This window comes from Sphaeramia orbicularis, chromosome 17 (assembly GCF_902148855.1).
Source record: "Sphaeramia orbicularis chromosome 17, fSphaOr1.1, whole genome shotgun sequence".
In the NCBI taxonomy this organism is placed as follows: Eukaryota; Metazoa; Chordata; class Actinopteri; order Kurtiformes; family Apogonidae; genus Sphaeramia; species Sphaeramia orbicularis.
This window is the reverse complement of record NC_043973.1, coordinates 14235946-14256622: the sequence shown is the minus strand read 5'-3', so window position 1 is coordinate 14256622 and position 20677 is coordinate 14235946. Positions and strand designations below refer to the sequence as shown.

The 20677-nt window shown below is 36.9% G+C and overlaps 1 protein-coding gene across 1 annotated transcript; it reads left to right on the top strand.

The window, feature by feature from the left end:
• The first annotated feature begins 340 nt into the window (after nucleotides 1-340).
• LOC115437738 (medium-chain specific acyl-CoA dehydrogenase, mitochondrial-like) lies at nucleotides 341-8061 on the top strand. Its single transcript, XM_030161062.1, has 12 exons — nucleotides 341-426; nucleotides 2354-2462; nucleotides 2656-2753; nucleotides 3011-3080; nucleotides 3338-3438; nucleotides 3723-3803; nucleotides 4292-4422; nucleotides 4557-4665; nucleotides 5362-5502; nucleotides 6825-6920; nucleotides 7012-7260; nucleotides 7354-8061. The coding sequence occupies exons 1-12, from the start codon at nucleotides 412-414 to the stop codon at nucleotides 7423-7425; spliced, it is 1272 nt and encodes a 423-aa protein (XP_030016922.1). The 5' UTR covers nucleotides 341-411; the 3' UTR covers nucleotides 7426-8061.
• The last annotated feature ends 12616 nt before the right edge of the window (nucleotides 8062-20677 follow it).

Sequence of the window (20677 nt, the reverse complement as noted above, 5' to 3'; positions counted from 1 at the left end):
TCTGGTGTGTATCCAGTCCAGAGTTTTCCTGTATTTAAACCTGTATAATCTATGCATTACAGTAGTGGTTTCTGCCTTGCATAGATTTATGTTATGAAAGCAAGACTGTTGATGAATTACTGTACTCTGTTAATACCATCTATAACAGGATAGAGATCTGAAGGGAGGTGTTACGATCATTATCTACACTGTTATGACATAAATAGTCAAAACATGGTGATTTTGGTGATATAATGGATCAGAGGTTATGTTGGGTAACAAACTGGGGCAAACGTCATTTTCCTGTTGCAGAGAAACGACATGTGACTTAGTCCGCTGCTCTGATTGGCTGAGACGAAACATTTCAGAAGTAGGACAAAGGTTGTGGTCACTGTTGTGTATACCTACGAAGTCTGTGCTTGTACTGTAATTATGCTGCTCAACAAGGTAAGTAGCCCTATTTTAGCAATAATTCAGCTGTATATGTGCACAGTTTAAGTTAATTATGTCTTAACTTCGCCAGCTTGTTGTCCAGGCCCACTTTTTAAGTGAACGCTTCAATGCTACAAGCTAACTGCGTTTCTGGCTAATGTTATCGCCGACTTTAGCAAACAGCTGCCGTGGTTTTGCTTGCTAACGTTGTAATAGGTTTTTGCTTGGTTTGTTATTTGAAACACCAGCGCATATAATTCGTAAAACTAAAGGTAATTGTCATTCTGTGAAAATGAAAATACGCATAAGTAGGTGAACTCAACTGGCCGGATAACACCGCTGTGACCTCGGTTCAACGTACATCTGAACAAACTCGCCACTGGAAATAATGTATTTCTTTATCCATGCTTGGTTAGTTAGCCAGTTTTATTCTGTAAATGTTAGCGTCGGAAGGAGCCACAATTTACGCGCAACCCTTTGACGTACAGTTGGTGTGTGCACGCGCACGGGCGCGTTACCAAACTCTAATGTGATCAGGTGGAGGCAGTGTTTATTCTGCTGCATATGATGAATATATGACCTGAACCCGTGACTGACTGCTTACTTCATTTAATAATTGTTGCAGTATTTCCTCAATAGAGCATTGAACGTTAATGAACGCGGATTTCTTTGGTGCAGGGCTCCATGTTATTGTCTACGAAGGCGTATTTCAGAACAAATGTTTTGTTTGTTTTTTCAATAAGGACCATGACAGGGTAGTGGAGGTCACCTACAGGCCTTGTTGTGTATGATCGTAACTACAGTCCTTGCTCTGATTGTTTTTATATTGATCCGTATTGGCCTCATTTACATCGCTAAACATTGTATCTATAGTGAAATTGTGACTCGGGGTGTCACAGTCTATGAGAAAATTATTTGCAGTTAGACCTGGCTCATGATTTTGCAGTGTTGACTGGTTGGTCAAATTAAATTAGTGGATGCATGCATTTCTACCTGCCAGAAACAGGTTTTTCTTAGTCAAACAACACCCCAGTGTCGATTACATTTTAATTCTGTCCATGGATATTTTAATCTCTGACAGTCTCCATCTCCTTGGTAGGGCAGTGGTCACAACAAAGCCTTGTGTTACTCAAACATTAGTTGTAAAATGATATTGTGGTATATTTATTTTTATGATGGTGGTTACTACTAGAAATTTTGTAACTTGTCAATATATATTTACAATATATGCACCTAACCCTGTGCATGATTCTCGTTGTTAAGTTTCATCCTAATAAGCTTTAACTCTTCAGCAACTGGAGGTGCATATCCAAGTGCAGGTAGTCATTGAGGTTGCCCCTTTCATATTGGGCATTGTCACTGTAGAATTGACAGTAGGATATTCTTTGTAATTGTGTCAATGTAGTGGTGCCATCAAGAATCTAAATGCACTTGCACCATGCTGTTCTGTCCGTATTATAGACAGTGTGAAGTCAGTAAAACAGTTTGCATCTTATCATGTTCATGATCCGTGGCCCGGAATAATCCACTCAGTTACACAACAGGGGCAAATGAGTAAATTTTAAAACTTTAACTCTTGAAGTTAAACAATTATAAAACTGTGTGAATGCATGTGGAAATGTCTTAAAACAGCTCGAACATCCTCTCTTCATGCCCCCTTTTTTGTCAGTCCTGGAGTGAATGACACAAACAAGGAAAGTTAAAAAATAATTTGTAAAATGGACCATAACACTTAAGAACAGTTAAAGGTCAGTGTAATGGTCAACGCCCATACAGTGCTGTTGCACTGTGGGCACAATCATGACTGTGTACAGTATGCACATGATGTTTTTTTTTTTTTTTTTCTCCCCATTGTTATGCTAAAATTTCATCTATGGCTTAGTAGTACTGGGTTGGTAGATGTCCTGTTAACTTTATTTTTCTCTCTCCATATAAAACTCAGTTGGTCCGAGCCAGTGTGCGGTCTGGACTCCGGCTACAGGGTACCAGTGCTGCTGCAGCCAGTCTTCAAGCTACTGGTGGCCACTCTGCGTCTCCTGGTTTCTCATTTGGTAAGTTGAATGAGCCATCATAATTACATTATTTTAGGCTCACAATTTTTAACTTGATCTTAATTGTCACTTTTGGACAGCAGGATCAAGTACAGTGACTTCTACAGTGTGTATATAAGCATGTGACTGACATGAGTCATTTACAGGTCTCATTTGTGGAAAAATGTAAGGCTTTTGACTGCTTCATCCACAGAGTTGTCAGAGCAGCAGAAGGAGTTCCAGCAGCTGGCAAGGAAATTTGCACGAGAAGAGATTGTTCCGGCTGCAGCTGAATATGACAAAACTGGTGAAGTGAGTAAAGGCCAAAGATTGGGTTTCAGCTACGTCAGTGTCCTGAGATTGTACCAAAGAAATATTTATGTTCCTTCCTCATCTTTACTGATTTAATGATTGTATGAATGACAAGATAGAACTGTTTAGTTGTGAAGGATAGCAGGCTTATTTAAACTGCACTGAACAGTAGTTTATCTCAGTTTTTTGTTTTTTTTTTCATTGTTGGGTTGTAGACATTTTTAATATGTCTGTGTAATCTTCAAATGTCTCTACAGTATCCTTTCCCCATCATCAAGAAGGCATGGGAGCTTGGTCTGGTCAACAGTCACATTCCAGAGGACTGCGGTATGTTTCCTACTTAATGGCTATGTTCACTATTATCTTGGTTCCCCACTAGTGTTGGATTATCTACATCCTGATAAGGCTCTTATGTCCATGTGTAGACATTTGTTTGCCATCACTGAGCATTAATTCCATACTAATCCTCCAGCATATTGAAATCTTAAGCAGTGTGAGATTACACAAGACCTCTGCACCTCCAGTTCTGTTGGTGTACAGTCTTTGCAGAAGTCGCTGTAATGTTTGACCTTTTTTGTTTTTAGGAGGAATGGGCTTGTCCATCTTTGAAGCCTGCCTCATCACAGAAGAGTTGGCTTATGGGTGCACAGGAATACAGACTGCCATTGAAGCAAACTCTTTGGGAGTAAGTTTTTGTATATCAGTGCTTATTTGTTGTAGTCAGTCCACTTTGTAGCCATAAAAATGCAGTGTGCTTGTGTAAAATGTATGCATCAAGATATTTGACATCTTCAGGTTACCTGACTCACTGCTGCATGTAAACTGTAATTAGTCAGTGTTACTTCAGAAGGAGGGACTGGGAGGTCATTGGATTTTATTTTATTCTTTTTTTTTATCTGATCAGCATCAGGAATTGAGATATATAAGTAGTTGCACATCAGTTAGAATGAACCCATTTCTGTTCCACAGCAAATGCCTGTTATTATTGCTGGTAATGATGCACAGAGGAAGAAATACCTGGGGAGGATGGTCGAGGAGCCTCTAATGTGTGTAAGTATTCCATTTTAGAAGTCATGTTCGGTGTGATAAATTTGGACTTTTTGTCCACTGGTTGTTTTTGCATTGTGTACAGGCATTTTTTTTTTAACTAATGGCTAGATGATTTTGTGTAATAACATTTCTGTTCAGTCAACCCTGGGAGTTTGAAGTCTGCTTAAATGATTAGTGTTCATAACTGCTTGACTTAATTTTGTTTATTTCATTTCAGCAGGTTTTAATGATCAGTTTAGTGTTTTATGACATGTTGAATTGAACGTGTACTAAGCATATTTACTCATGCTGAATGTCTTGAACACTAAAAATTTATATGTTTTTGCATCACTTCCTGGAGCAGAAACATTTGTCTCCTTGTACAAGGAGGAACAAATTATAGCCTATCATGTTTATGTGCTGACGACAGTGTTGCAAAACAAAAATGGAGGAAGAAGGTTCTTGGAAGTGTATCTTGAGGTAGTTCAGACACTGTGTGTTTTCTGCAGGCATATTGTGTCACAGAACCTGGAGCTGGTTCCGATGTGGCTGGCATTAAGACCCGAGCTGTAAAGATGGGAGACGAGTATGTTGTTAACGGTCAGAAAATGTGGATCACCAACGGTGGGAAAGCTAACTGGTGTGTGCATCAGCCAAATACTTTGTACACACATACCTTTACTTAACGACACTACTGATAGTAATCGATACAAAAACATCACTCTGCTGTGCTACATGTGATGTTAACATCTATACCCTAACCTGTTCTCTTAGGTACTTCCTTTTGGCCCGCACTAATCCAGATCCTAAGTGTCCTGCCAGCAAGGCTTTCACTGGTTTCATTGTGGATGCTGACACTCCAGGACTTCAACCAGGAAGGAAGGTGAGATAATGCTGCATTGTCTTTGTGAAACTGTACTTTAATGTCAAGATGAATGTTTTCTTTGTACTCATGATGTAAAAGAACAAATTGTTTTGTTTTGGGGAACTTGATTGTGTCTCCACGTTCTGGCCTAATGTTTTGTTTTCTGAAGTGATGGTAATGGGATCACTAAGGATCACAGTATATGTTTAGAGACAGAGCAGTTTTATATTTGCAAGCACTTTGCACTTAACTGTCAGTGAGATCTGTATTACATACAGTGTGTCCCCCATGCTGTGTGAAAGAACACGCACACAGCAGCTACAGTGAAAATGTCAAGGTTTTGAATTGAGGTGTTCTAGAGTATTATCTTTTATCACAGGGAGTGATAAAAGATGACACTCTCTTCCCCACAAAAATCTTACACCAAAACAATTTCTCCGCAGCACTGTTCTCCAAAGGCACTGTCACCGCGTCATGCTCTCGGCCCAGCACAGATGTTTTGTTTAAAGAAAACAAATGAGTCAAATAACCAATGATACAATGAGCCAGAGCTGTTGCCTACTCAAAGGAAGGTCTTATGTGCATCAATGAATGCATAAAACAGTATTAGATTTCGATGGTAATACCTGTTCATGATTTTCCTTCAGTCTACTTACAATAATTAGGTGACATATACTCTTGAATATAACATATCCTTTGTTTTGTTTTGTGCAGGAGATGAACATGGGCCAGAGGTGCTCTGATACCAGAGGCATCACCTTTGAAGATGTGAGGATACCGAAGGAGAATGTCCTGATTGGAGAGGGAGCTGGATTTAAGATTGCCATGGGTGCCTTTGACAAGACAAGACCACCAGTAAGCCCTAGTGGATCTTTTACAACCTGAAATGAGAGCCCATAGAAGTCTGCAGAATCCTTGTCTTTACAGATAACTTGACTGACAAAATGTTAAAAAGTAACTATGGAATGTTTACTCAAGAGTCCAATAAGACTTGCACCACAGCTTTTAATAAAGAACATGTTGCCAATGCTCTATTTCATCAGCACCATTTACTGTAATAGATATTCTTTTTAAAAGAAAAGTATGCATTTTCTATCTAATATGAAATGATTTGAATCTTGTTTTTCAACTGCTAGTAATACATGAGAATCTACAACACATCCTCAAATCTAGGTGACAGTGTTAGTATTTTCACATGTGTAGAAGAAATGTGGTTTATTACAGAACAGATTCAGTAATAGTTGGGTGGTTCTCTGCCTCTGTCATTTTTATTGATAGTAACCAAGGAGCCAACAGTGTGGTTTGAATATCTTGACTATTTTTGAAGTTTAGACAAGTGTCATCTTGCTAAAAGTAATATCAATCAATCAAATTTTATTTATATAGTGCCAAATCATAACAAAAGTTATCTCATGACACTACATATCGAGCCGATCGAAACCAGCCTCTGAGCCAATTTACAGAAACCCAACAGAAACCTCCAGGAGCAAACACTTGTGAGTGGTGATAGTGGAAGGAAAAACTTCCTTTGAACAGGCAGAAACCTGGAGCAGACCCAGACTCCTGGAGATGGACATCTGCCTTGACCAGTTGGGGTTAAAGAGCGGGAGGGTAAAGGAGGAGAAAAGAGAGAGCGATAGAGAGAGACTGGGGAGAGGGGAAGTAGGGGGAGACACATGGATGCAGTTGATGCACAGACAACTGAACTAGAACTGTCAAAAGTAGATCGGCTGGTGTTAGTAGAATTACTAAAAACCAGAACAAAGGTCCATGACTACTAATACTATTACTACAAATACAAGTATTAACAGTAGATGTGCTACTATTACAACAGTTAGTACAAATAATAGAAACCTCTACCATCTATGAAACTATATAATAAATTCGATCACAACTATATGGATAAGTGAGTGATGATGATAATATATGAACACTACCCTGTTTTCTGGGATACTATTCACCCGATGCTTTTCAAATTGGACACATCATGTTCTTTACCACTAGGAGAGGTGCAGTGCACAGTTTGATTTGTTCAAATTTTTAAATATTTCAGCTTTGAAAATGTGTCCAACCAATTTCTTGAACTCTATTCAGTTGTTTTTTTTTTATTTTATTTTATTCCTCACAACATTCCTGGCTTATTGCATGAGGACTGACCAAAGTGAATTGTTGTGCAGGTGGCAGCTGGAGCGACAGGTCTGGCACAGAGAGCACTCGATGAAGCAACCAATTACGCTCTGGAGAGGAAGACCTTTGGCAAAGTCATTGCTGAGGTGTGTTCAGGTGTTGTGTTGTGATGTTCACTACTGGTCAAAGTACAGAGATGTGTTCAGGATCAGCAGCACTGTTTCCTCATGTCCACAGCACCAGGCCGTGTCCTTCATTTTGGCTGAAATGGCGATTAAGGTGGAGCTGGCCAGGATGGCGTACCAGCGCTCCGCCTGGGAGGTGGATCAGGGTCGCAGAAATACATACTTCGCTTCTATTGCCAAGGCTTTTGCTGGAGACATCGCCAACCAGGTGGCCTCTGACGCCGTTCAGATCTTTGGAGGAAACGGCTTTAACAGCGACTATCCAGTAGAGAAGCTGATGAGAGATGCCAAGATTTACCAGGTAGGTGAAGATGATATGCTGAAAACTGCAGAAAACCTTTGGAAATATTTGCTTTAATTTCACATTTGTCTTTTATCTTTGTTTGCCTTGTAGATTTACGAAGGCACAGCTCAAATCCAGAGACTCATTGTTGCCCGTGAACACCTTGGAAAATTCAAGAAATGAATTCTGCAAACAGGAAGAACTGTTTGATTGTAATGTACTTGGTTTTTAACTGTTGATTTATTCATATATCCTGCAATCTGTTCACTTAAACTCAGAATACAGGCGCAAAATGGTGTGTGCCTTAACACTTGTTTTGCCTGGTCGCTGGACTAATCCAGACCCAAAACTTACAGCCAGTGATGCATTTATAAAGAGATGATTTCAACTGTTTTTCGAACAGGCCTTAAAATACAGCTCATATTGCTCAGTTAGTTGTCATGTCATCCTCAAACTTGGTACAATTTTCACCAGGTTATCTGTTATGAAATAAAAGCTGAGGTAAAACCCACAGCAGCCGCAGAAATGTATGACCGTAAAAGAAAAAGCAGAGATTATTGTGAAAAGGCTGCTTTGGCGTCTCAGACTAAACATGGATTTAAATGTCTCATGTCAAAATGGCATAACATATTCCAAGGACTATGGACAAAACTGAAACTAAACGAAGAAGCGCACTAATAGCAGCATGTTGTAGAGCAGCGCTGACCTTGAAGCTAAGTCCTGACATGACGTGACCTTTGTAAAAATATCTCCTGACACTGTTAATGCTTTTAGACCTCTTGTATATGATGCAGCATAAGATTAAAACATTTTGATGTATCCAAAGTCTATTGTGAGCATTTCTAAAAATAGAGGGTGTCTCTTGGAAACTGAAACAGAACTGTACTACGTTTTCAAACTCTGTTCAAGTGGTGTGACAGGTGTGTGAATCGTAAACCAGCAGCCAATAACATTTGATCATTTACAGGGTGGGGAAGAAAAATAGAATTAAAACATTTTCTATTATGTACATTTTCTTGTGGCAAGCAAATTGTCATGACTTTCAATAAACTAATTGGTCATACACTGTCTTTCAATCCCTGCCTCAAAATATTGTAAATTTTGCTTCCCCACCCTGTATATTAACATGAAAAATGATCAGAAGTTCATTCTACTTGTTAATATAACATCCAAATGAGCCACTCTAAATTTTGATTTGGTTCTTTTTTTTTCTGTTAACTTTTCTGTTCAGTTCCTTTTTAAATCAGGACGTTTGACAGTTTTCTTTTTACTTTTACCAGTGGTTCTTAACCTGGGTTCGGTCGAACCCTAGGGGTTCGGCGGAGGTCAACACACACACTCGACTCATTAGTCGGGTGTGTGTGTCGGGCTAGGTCCGTGTATGTGAACAAACGGCTTCGGAGACTTTTTCTCTGATTGACATCCAATATACGCGGTGTATTGTTGTTGCTTATAGCACTACAACACATCCGGAAGTGTTTATAATCCCTTTCACTCGTCTGATGATGAATTATTTGAGTATTTTCCACATCGTTGTTATGACTTTTGCTACTTCCTGTTAACCACAGAGGCAGCCATGTGTAGCGTTTGTTTACATTTTTCGGTCACCGCATTGGTCAGTTACAATCATGTGACAACCAACACACCGTCGCGGATGGAGAAATCGTATTACGCTGAAGCCGAGCTAGTGCCGTAATAAAACAACGATCACAAAAATACTGAAGGAGGATAACGAGAACTTTTTTTTGATACACTACATGCAATTATCTTTTTTATGTCAAAATTGCATGGTTCGGAAAGTTCGGAGCGAGATGAAACGAACACCGGGTTGACCTGACGGCCTACATATGATTCGTGATGACACGCCCTGCTTGGCCATCACTGGCTGCAGGTGATCACAAGGTTAAAAATTAAAACCATTTCAGTGTGGTAGTATTAAAAAAGGTCATGTCTTTGTGAAAAGGTATGGAATTTGTTGTGAGTTCATGCACTGTATTGTTTTTTTTCTTTGAACACAGTGATGTTAATGCACGGTTCATTTTGTGCACCAGTAAAACATATGCCTGTGTCTTGAATTTGAAAAAAAAATCACATTTTGTTTTTTAATGAAGAAGGGTTCGGTGAATGCGCATATGAAACTGGTGGGGTTCAGTACCTCCAGCAAGGTTAAGAACCACTGACTTTTACTGAAGTTATTGGTAAAAGACAAGCAAGAGAAAGGGGAGGGGAAAAAACCAAGAAACAAGGGAAAGATTGAGAGGAAAAAGAGGTAGGAAAAACAAAGATGGGAAGATTAGAAGAAAAGGAATTGGAGAAGATAGCTGAAGTGGAAAAAGAAAGAATGATGGCTCTACAAGAACTGGGGGGAAAAACAGGATGAAGAAATAAAAAGTGAGAGGAAAAGATTGGAAGGGAGAAAGGCATCAGGAAGAGAAGAAAAAGATGGAAATGGAGATTCATGAGACACTAAAAAAGGAAAGAAACTGGAGAAGACAGTTGAAAGAGACCGACATCAGGAAGAATGGAGGGGGGAGAAGACAGCGCAAATGTCACAGCAGTACAAAAATGGAATAAACTAGATGGAAGAAAGTAATAGGTATGACAAGCAGAGTTGTAAGATAATATGGAAAAAAAGTTGAAAAAGGATGAAAATATCTTGGAGGAAATGGGGGGGGGGGGGGTGTTGTGAAAGAAGAGGAGAAAAAAAGGCAGAAGAAAAACAATACAATGGAAAAATCCAAAATGGAAATGGATGGAGAGTGAATTGAACTCACATCTCATTTGTGTCAGAAAATACACAGTTTATGTCAGTGCTGGGTGATCCACTTTTATTCAAGGTTTATTCATGAAATAGAGATGGTAGGTTTCACAAGACATTTTATTCTGTCAATAAATCAGTGTTTGAAACATTGAAAAAACCCAGCAACCTTTGAACAGGTGCATAAATAACATAAGGTAATAAATATAAAAAAAATCATTTATCCAGTTTGGTGTTGGTGTAAATGAACATAATCACAAACATGAGATATAACACATTAAAATAATCATAAGTACACCATGAAGTTTTAAAACAAATCTGACACATTTCAAACCTAAACCTGAATAAAACACCGTGATTCTACAACACAGATACAACTTGTTACTGTAATTCACAGGTGTCAAACATGTCATTCAAAATCTGGCCCGCCAAAAGGGTCCATTCCAGCCCTTGGGATGAATTTGTGAAATGCAAAAATTAAACTGAAATATTAACAATCCTTTTAGTTCAGGTTCCACATTCAGACCAATTTCAATCTCAATTGGGCAGGACCAGTAAAATACGATCATAATAACATATAAATAATGACAACTCCAAATGTTTCTCTTTGTAAATGTAAATATTTTCATGTATTTACACTAAAACAAGTATAATTTTGCAAAAAAAAATGTGGATAACCTGAAATGTCTTAAGAGAAGCAAGTACAATTTTAACAATATTCTGTCTGTTATTGAATGTTTTGTGTTTGTAGATCCACTTTGATCTGTAAGTTATAATGTACATGTGTAAATGATAAACTGAGGCCGAATATTGTTAAAATTACACTTGTTTTTCAGTTTGTTCATGTTATTCACATCTTTTGAAAGGATAGTTTGTAGATGTAAACCTGTTCATAATGTAAATGTACTTTTTACCTCCGCCAAGGAGGTTATGTTTTTGCCAGGGTTTGTTTGTCTGTTTGTTTGTTTGTCTGTCTGTTTGTTTCTTTCTTTGTTTGTCTGTCCGTTAGTGTGCAACATAACTCAAAAAGTTATGGACAGATTTGGATGAAATTTTCAGGGTTTGTTGGAAATGGGATAAGGAAGAAATGATTAAATTTTGGTGGTGATCGGGGGGGGGGGCGCAGACCAGAAAATTTCATCAAAATCTGTCCATAACTTTTTGAGTTATGTTGCACACTAACGGACAGACAAACAAACAGATAGACAAACAAACCCTGGCAAAAACATAACCTCCTTTGGCGTGGGGGGGCCCACGGGGGGGGGGCCACTGATCAGCCTTGGTGGAGGTCTGCGCTCTCCGAGTGCTTCTAGTTTTGCTCTAAAACATAGAGAAAAGTTTGTAGTTCACATTATTCATATAATATTATGTTATTATTTTACTGGTTCGGCCCACTTCAGATCAAATTCAGCTGAATGTGGCCCCTGAACTAAAATGAGTTTGACAGCCCTGCTGTAATTGAACAGATACAAATGTAAGTTTCAGCTACAGGAAACATGAACATAAATGTTTCTACGTGGCATTCTGATTGTTTTACTTTAATTTTTCATCTTTTCTACAAATGCATTGGCTGCCTTGAGTCATGCTTCCTGTTGGTAATTCTTCTCAACATATACTGCCTCAATCTGTATTTGCGTATTGTATCTAATCTACTGTTTGTGTTTTTGCAGGGCGGTGATGAGGGCATCTACACGGTGAGTTTCGTATGATTAAACTGACTCTAAAGGTGAAAAAAAAGAGCATGTAGTATAGTAGGTCACTATTTCTCTTTCTGTTTACATCATTTCTGTCTTCCCCTCAGGGTCTGACCCCTCATGCCACAGACACATATGAAACTATCGGCATGAAGAAGTGATCACATCAACATGTGACGGAGAGTTAACTCTTGTTTCTTTTATATTTAAATATTGCACATTATCCTGCTTTTGAGAATTTGGAGAATTTATATCACGTAGAGTTGGAGAAGTCAGAAATAGAAAAGTTGAGCCCAAGGCAGTTTTTGCGGAAATGCTCTGCCCTTTGTGTATAAGAAAGCTGCACTGCTGTCTCACATATTTAATGTTTATGCTAATATATTTTTTATAAGAGTATAAGAGCTTTAGAGGGTTTCATATGTGTGAATTAAAACACGAAAATGTGCTTTGTCCGCTTCATGACAAACCACTTGAAGGCGATTCTATTAAGGACTCTTGCCATCCACTGTCTTCCTCTTTTCATCTGTTTCAGAGTCACTTTGGTGTAAATATGCATGACTGGACTTTAGTGTTTGGTTTTGATCTTTTTAGTTGCTATAATAAACAAGAAGTAGGGGTTAGGTTTTCTGGAGAACTCTGTAAGTATCATCATTCTGGGTTTAATAGTAAAACGGAGCTGAAAATTCATCCAGCATGCTGATCTGTGAGGTAAAATGAGAAATATTTCTTGTACACCACAGGATGGCAGTGATGGTGTCACTGATCCAACTCTTAAAACTTCTTGCTCCCACCAAAAAACACACACAGACACACACACACCCACCTGCCGTGTGGTCATTGTGCTTGATTTTATTTGTCTTTTGGTGGGAAAGTGTTGACTGATAAACTGCCACTTATCAGCCTCTAACATCAGCATACTCTGTTTCCATAGCCTGCTCTCATATACAGTATGTTTATAATTCAGTTTTCAACCATTTTAACCCTTAGAGACCTAGAACCATTTCTGTGGTACCTGACCTCTACTAGTTTATTTAGCCTTTCTTAAATATTTCTATGTCAGAATCAGGAGTTAACCTCAATTTCATCTATTTCCTTTAACCCATAAAGACCCAGTACTTCTTTTGTGGCAGTTGTTAAATGAATTTTTCCTCTATTTCTACCTTACTGAACTGATTTACCACCAATTTTCTTTATTATTATTATAATACTATCCTGTGTATTTTGCATTTTTTGGTGTAAATCTTGTATTTTCCTATATTTAATTTACAGATCACGTAGATGTTCTTGAAAACTCAGAGTAAATTCAAAGTTAATTATATCAAAATAGAGAAAAATGAAGAAAAAGTAAATTTTTCAGCAAAGATATTGCTAACTGAATGTAAAAACAAGTCTCTCCATCTACTGTCATTGATCCACCTCCATAGGTTTTACTGGTGAATCAATGTTGTAGAAGATGACAGTGTTTCCACGGTAACTACGGAGCCTCTGAATGTCCAAATGGGTCATATCTGATGACCATGAAAAGACGACGAACTGTATTTTACACCAGTTATTTACATGTATTGATAGGATTAATGGATCAACATGTATTAAACAGTTTATATCTGTAGATGGTTTGTATCACCGGTGGCTGTTTGGGTCTCTATGGGTTAAAGTCACAATTTTCATGAAAAATATTATTGAAAATGTGTGTTTTTTTTTACTTTATTACTCAAACAAAACCTATACCAAGTTTTTTGCTATTGAGAAATGTCAAGAAGATGTTTTAGACTTCCTAATAAGTTAGTGTGTGCTTTAATTTGTTACCTTTTTGAAGCAAATTAGACACTGATTGGGTCAAAACAGGAAATTCGGATGAATTTGTGATGTATAATGTTAAAATCTAAACACATTTACTATGGAACTTCTACATGTCCAAATAAGGCTTATGTTGTAGCACTGAAAAGCTGCTTTATTTTGTTTGAGTATGTGTGGATTAGGGTGTCAAAACTGATCCACAGATGATGGTCTTGGTCTTAAGAGTTTTTTTTATTATATTTATGTATTTATTTTTTAACATTTTGTGAACAGCAATGTTTTCATGAAGAAGCAAAAATGTTAAGTGAAAAAAAAAAAAAGTGGAATCCATCATGAATTAAATGTATCCAAAGTTAGCAGATTGGTTTGTTGGTTGCTCATTAAAGTTACAGTTGTAAAGTGTAAGTCTGAGGTGATTTTGTGATCAGTCTAAATTAAAGGATTAATTTGTTTTTCCCAATAGGAGGAGGAGTCGCCTTTTGTGTTATCCTCAGTCTATTCTAATGTTCAGTGTGTGTGTGTGTGTGTGTGTGTGTGTGTGTGTGTGTGTGTCATCTGCTGTAGTGAACTGGTTCTCCATGCCTGCTTTTCACCAGCCTCTCCTGCGAAGTAGAGCAAGTAAAGACACGAAAATAACTGTCACGTTGCCTTAACCAAACCGGAAAGGTGACTTTTGGACCGAGGTGAAGTTAGCAGCGGGTTGGATATTCGACGGACATTCAAAACCCGTCGCCTTAGGGACTATCAATAAATTACTGCTCTAAATGTTTTTCTTCAATACCTTCTTAGTCATGTGACCCAGAGACTCCAAATCAGTCTCAAATTCTTATAATAAAGAGGACCTTTAGGAAACACCACTTAATATTTCTCTCCAGTCTATATTAATATTTTTTTTATGAATATTATTCATATTTTTTAATAAAAATGTCTCTTTTTCTTCAATAGCTTATCACTCATGTGACCCAGAGACTCCAAATCAGTCTCAAATTATTATAATAAAGAGAACCTTTACGAAACACCACTTAATATTTCTTTCCAGTCTATATTAATATTTTTATGAATATTATTCATATTTTTTAATAAAAATGTCTCTTTTTCTTCAATAGCTTATCAGTCATGTGACCCAGAGACTCCAAATCAGTCTCAAATTATTAAAATAAAGAGGACCTTTAGGAAACACCACTTAATATGGGTCTCTATGGGTTAAAGTCACAATTTTCATGAAAAATATTATTGAAAATGTGTGTTTTGTTTTTTTTTACTTTATTACTCAAACAAAACCTATACGAAGTTTTTTGCTATTGAGAAAATGTCAAGAAGATGTTTTAGACTTCCTAATAAGTTACTGTGTGCTTTAATTTGTTACCTTTCTGAAGCAAATTAGACACTGATTGGGTCAAAACAGGAAATTCGGATGAATTTGTGATGTATAATGTTAAAATCTAAACACATTTACTATGGAGCTTCTACATGTCCAAATAAGGCTTATGTCGTAGCACTGAAAAGCTGCTTTATTTTGTTTGAGTATGTGTGGATTAGGGTGTCAAAACTGATCCACAGATGATGGTCTTGGTCTTAAGAGTTTTTTTTATTTTATTTTTTATTTTTTTAACATTTTGTGAACAGCAATGTTTTCATGAAGAAGCAAAAATGTTAAGTGAAAAAAAAAAGTGGAATCCATCATGAATTAAATGTATCCAAAGTTAGCAGATTGGTTTGTTGGTTGCTCATTAAAGTTACAGTTGTAAAGTGTAAGTCTGAGGTGATTTTGTGATCAGTCTAAATTAAAGGATTAATTTGTTTTTCCCAATAGGAGGAGGAGTCGCCTTTTGTGTTATCCTCAGTCTATTCTAATGTTCAGTGTGTGTGTGTGTGTGTGTGTGTGTGTGTGTGTGTGTCATCTGCTGTAGTGAACTGGTTCTCCATGCCTGCTTTTCACCAGCCTCTCCTGCGAAGCAGAGCAAGTAAAGACACGAAAATAACTGTCACGTTGCCTTAACCAAACCGGAAAGGTGACTTTTGGCGCATTAGATGTCTGCGTCTCTGTGTGTGTGTGCGTGCGTGCGTGTGTGTGTGAGAGAGAGAGACACACACTCAGAGAGAGAGAGAGAGAGAGAGAGAGACGGAGAGAGAGAGAGGGTTGAAGCAAACAGGTGTAATCCAAACAGCCAGGTGAAGGTGCGCCTTCTTTTTTCTCATGCGCAAACATCATGGCGTGCGCTCTAGAAGTTTAACGCGCAACCAAACGGGAAGGATTTATTGTTTTCACATTGACTGAGCTCATACAGAGGCCTTACATATTTATATTTTTGTATTTTTTTTCCACGTGGGACCACACTTTTTGGACAGGATCTCGTCTTAACAGATAACATCAGTGATGATCTGGCAGCAGGACGCATGAGTCCGCCTCGGCGCTTTTACGCATTAATATCATTTTGTAGAACTCTGTTACTGGGACTGCTGAGCTTTGTTCCAGCTGTGAAATTGTCCTGAATTGTGAAAAATTTACACCCATTTCCGGGGAGAATGACATCTCTGTTGAACAGACTCACTGTGTGTCTCTGTATCCTGCGGATCTTTGGTAAGATGACAAAAATGTGGTGCTTTATTTTTGTAATCTAATACATTATGTCATTTTTTTTTTTTTTTTTTGACAGTGGTTTTACTTCAGGGGCTGTAATCTAATCCAGGATCAAAAGTCACTATTAACCCACAGCAGTTGTCCTAGGGGCTCCGTGTTACTTGATTACACACAATAAATCATTCAACCAGCACTACCTCATGTCATTTTACCTACTTTTCCTGTTTGTTTCTTAACAGTGATACTGGGAGACTTTGTGGATGTCCCTCCAAATGATTCAGTGCGCTCTTTAGCAGAGGGGGAGACCACATTACCATGTATCTACAGTAAACCCGAGCCAAATGTAATAGTGGTACAGGTCTCATGGTTTAAAGAAAACAGGGATGGCACCAGAGAGCAGCTCATCACTGCACACCATGAAAATGGACAAACAGGTATGTTATAACATAGTGGCCTAACCCACTGTGGGTTCTTGTTGCTCAAGTCATACCACTCTCTAAAAACATGTATTGTAAAATGTCTTCACACTGAAAAACTTCCTCTTTCATTACACCAAGTAATTCCTCATTTAACATAGTACTTAGTCTTATATTACCAGTGCAGTGAGCAAACTCTCTAGTTGTTTAACAAGTTGTTGACATTTGGGATGGAAGGTTTTTCCCTTTTACTAAAGATGGAAAGCTATCTCAAAGTGTTGAACAAACTGTGAACCGTTAGAAACACAGACAATTTTCAGAAGAATATATACACTGTAAAAAAAAATCCTGTTGTTTTTATGGAAAAAAACTGGCAGCTGTGGTTACCAGAGCAATACTGTAAAAAACACATCCAACTGTAAACATATTTATTATGAAGTAACATGTAGATTTAACATTTTAAACATGTAGATTTAAATGGTAAATGGACTGCACTTATTTAGCGCATTTTATACACCTTCATGGTGTCCAAAGCGCTTTCCAAATCCACCAGGTCCAACTGGGAGCAATTTAGGCTTTAGTGTCTTCCATGGACACTTTAACATATGGACAGTCAGAGCCAGGATTCGAACCACCAACCCTTTGGTTATTGGACGAGCTGTTCTACCAACTCTATCAATCCATTAATTTACAAATTTAAAATGTTAAATTGTTGAATGTTTACTTTTTTTTAATCACTTTTTTATATATATATTAAAAAAAAGCAGATAGGCCGTTATTTCAACAGTGTGGTCTTGCAATTTAAACGGCACCACATTGTTTTTCAGTTTACAGTTTTATTTTCTAAAAACAATAGAAATACATAATTTGTACATACAAATCTGGTTTTGTTAACATACTCTTCCAGCTATATTTGATTCAATCGTTAACACAAAAATCTTTTCAAATAAACAACTTTGCATTGTGTTGTCACTTACAGTTTTTTTATGTTGCAATTTTACAACTTTTTAGTGTTAATTCTACAGTCATTTTTTACAGTGTATAAACGTGCCAAGACTCTCATCTTTGTACAGTTTAGTTTTGGTGATTTTAACTGTGCGACATAATTGGTTGATACTGTGAGCTAAATGTAAATATAATGGTATCAATGCAGGCATATGTATGGAACTGAAAAACAAAACCCTTAGGTCTGTTTTGCACTTGTTCGGCTTCATTTCTTGTGTCACACTCCTTTGACTCTTTCTCTGCAGATGCTTCCCTTTCTTTAACATCAGTGCGCTCGTCCCTCCTTACCTTTTCCTCCTTTTGTCTGCAGCGTTTGGGACGTGGTCTCGGCGGCTGCGCTTCAAAAGCAGCGAACCCACCGTTGATTCCTCTCTGGTTCTCATGACCACTGAGACCTCTGATGAGGGGAAATACATTTGCCAGGTCGACACCTTCCCCCTCGGCACATTTAACAAGGAGATGTCACTCACTGTGTGGAGTAAGTGCTTCTGCCACTGGAACAGAGGAGAGATTACCTACAACAAAGTTACTGTAATGAAAGGAAGTGATAATATCAGTATCTGAGGTTGAAAATTTAGGAAGTGCACATGTACCCACACTCTAAGTCAGAATTGCAACCTCATTTATGTGCATTCACAAACAGCATATCATTTCTCTAAATGACTAATAGTCAACAACAAATCAAATAATTAGTAATAGTGTTTTGTTATGCAAGACTGGTGTTTGTTACAGTCCATGTAATCTCATAAAAGACAATATTACATGAATGTTTATCAAAGTGCTCCTGAATATATCATTGTAATCTCCTTTCTACCAGTAAAGTAAAGGTTTCTACATGAAATATTTCTTATATATTCATATTTGTATTTTTTTACCTGCATTTTTTAAAAGTAATTTTCTCTGCAGTGAAAAGTTGTTTTTTTGTTTAATTTGAATAAAGCTCTGAAACTTTCGTCCCCTACAGACAAAAATAACAAAACAAAAGAAAACGCATTGCTTGGTCCCAGGAGGATATATCCAAAAATATTTAACCCTATAAATTTGCATATTAACCCTTTCATGCACAGTGGTCACTGCAGTGGACAGTTATTCTACAGCTGTTCTCTTGTATATTTATGGATTTTGTTGTTTTAGTTGCGTATCAGCCGACACAGCGGACACTTATGCACCATCCCATAATACACTGCAATTCATACCATTACTCTAACTCTGCAATGCTTGAGAAACCTGATCTGTAGCTACATATTTTAATGTAAATCAATTGCTAATTGTTATTAGACTGTAATTAACAGTTTTGTTTTGGTTTTTTTTTTAAGTTGTTGTGTTTTATTGTTTTTTGCATATTATTTGAGTGAGTAAAAACTACTATTATAGTATGTTAAAATGTGAGAAAACATCAAATTAGCAGCATTAAAACAATTTTTTCCATAGTTTTCACACAGTATGACAGTAAATGCATGGCTCTTTGCTTCAAAAATTAAACACATGGTGTCCAGCTGAGTGGACAATTTTTGTAACCCCATGAAAAATAGATTAAAAAAAAAAAAAAAAAAAAATTCAATCACATTGGTTTTTTTCATGTCTAAAGAGGAATAAAAACACTCAGGAAAAAAATCTTGATTAAAGTTCTCATAATTCATGCATGAAAGGCTTAATTACTAATCTTAGCCAATTTTAAGAGACGATTTAATAACAAATTGAGTCAACCTGCCTGATGTGCAAAGGTAGTTTAATCTACAGTTTAGGGGCAGCGACTTAAACAACCCTGTAAACTGTCCCAAAAATATAAAACACCAATATATGACATGTGGACCGTTCCTTTGTAATAGTAATAATGACCCTCCTCTGTTGCATTTAACCTCCTAAGACCCAGCTATGGGTTTTCTGTCCACATTTGTGTATAAGAGTTTCACAATTTTATACAAAAAAACCCCAAAACTATCCACCACAAAGGACATTCCATAAAAATTTTAAAAACTGCATCTGAAAAAATTGCATCATGATGTTTCCAATATAGGCACTTATTTAATAAAAAACAAAAAAAAGCTGGTTCTTTGCTGACATTTCCTGGGTCTCAGAGGTTAAAGAGGACTATAATATGTCTTTATTATTTACTGACTCTTACTATTTCATCATACCGTTAGTTGTCTAACTTTTCCATTGCATCATATGTTTAATCTAAATAAAGGACATTTAAGGAAGTCTAACTCACAGACACAAGGGTTCTGATTGGCCTGAGTTCTTAAGTCATTCACAGCCTCTCCTTTTCGTGCAATGTGTGTGTGTAAGGATTCATCTACATTTTGTTGCAACAAGAGACAAAAATCCAACATAAGCAATGCCTGGTAATTTACTCCCACTTTATTAATTTCTAGGCGAGGTCAAGGGCATCACAGATGGACAGCCCATGACTTTTTGATTCATAACTTTTGAACCGGACAAGTATAAGACAAATATTACACATAACTGTAAAGATCTAAATGCCATCTTAAACATAATCAAAGGGCAAAATTTAGTTTCAAATATTTTTAAATGAAAAATATCAAAAACTTCTGCATCACAGATGGACATTTTTTTGGTAAGAATTACAAAGTTCTCAAAAGTGAAGTTCCTATGACATTTTCATCCTAAAATGTATTCAGTGTATACATTAAACCCTCTATTTTACAACCTAATAATTGGTTTGAGGAAAAAAATATGTTATACCTAAATAGCAAGAGTTTTGACAAATGGCAGCGTCACAGATGGACAAAGCCAAAAACGACACGGATGGACAACAAAAGTAAATATCCAGTTAAACATTTTTTATTTCAGTTATCAATATCATATACATTTTTTTTTTTTTTTTACAATATTTACAACATACAAACAATATTAACATTATATTCAATTGTATTTAGCATATATATATGCATTTATTAATTTTAAACACTGTGTTTAGAATATGACATAAACGATATAATTGTCAAATATCAATGTATTTGGAATAAATGTAGTTTATTTATGGGAGTTTCTAAAACGAACCCAGAATGACGGCACAAAACTTTGTCACTTTTTTTCATAAAACTCCTCAAATTTTTGTTTCACAAATTTTTTTTCATTTCAAAATACATTTTCCTAAAAATATAAGTAATTACCTACCCAAAAATATGTTTGGTGTAGATTATTGTCATTTAATTTTTTT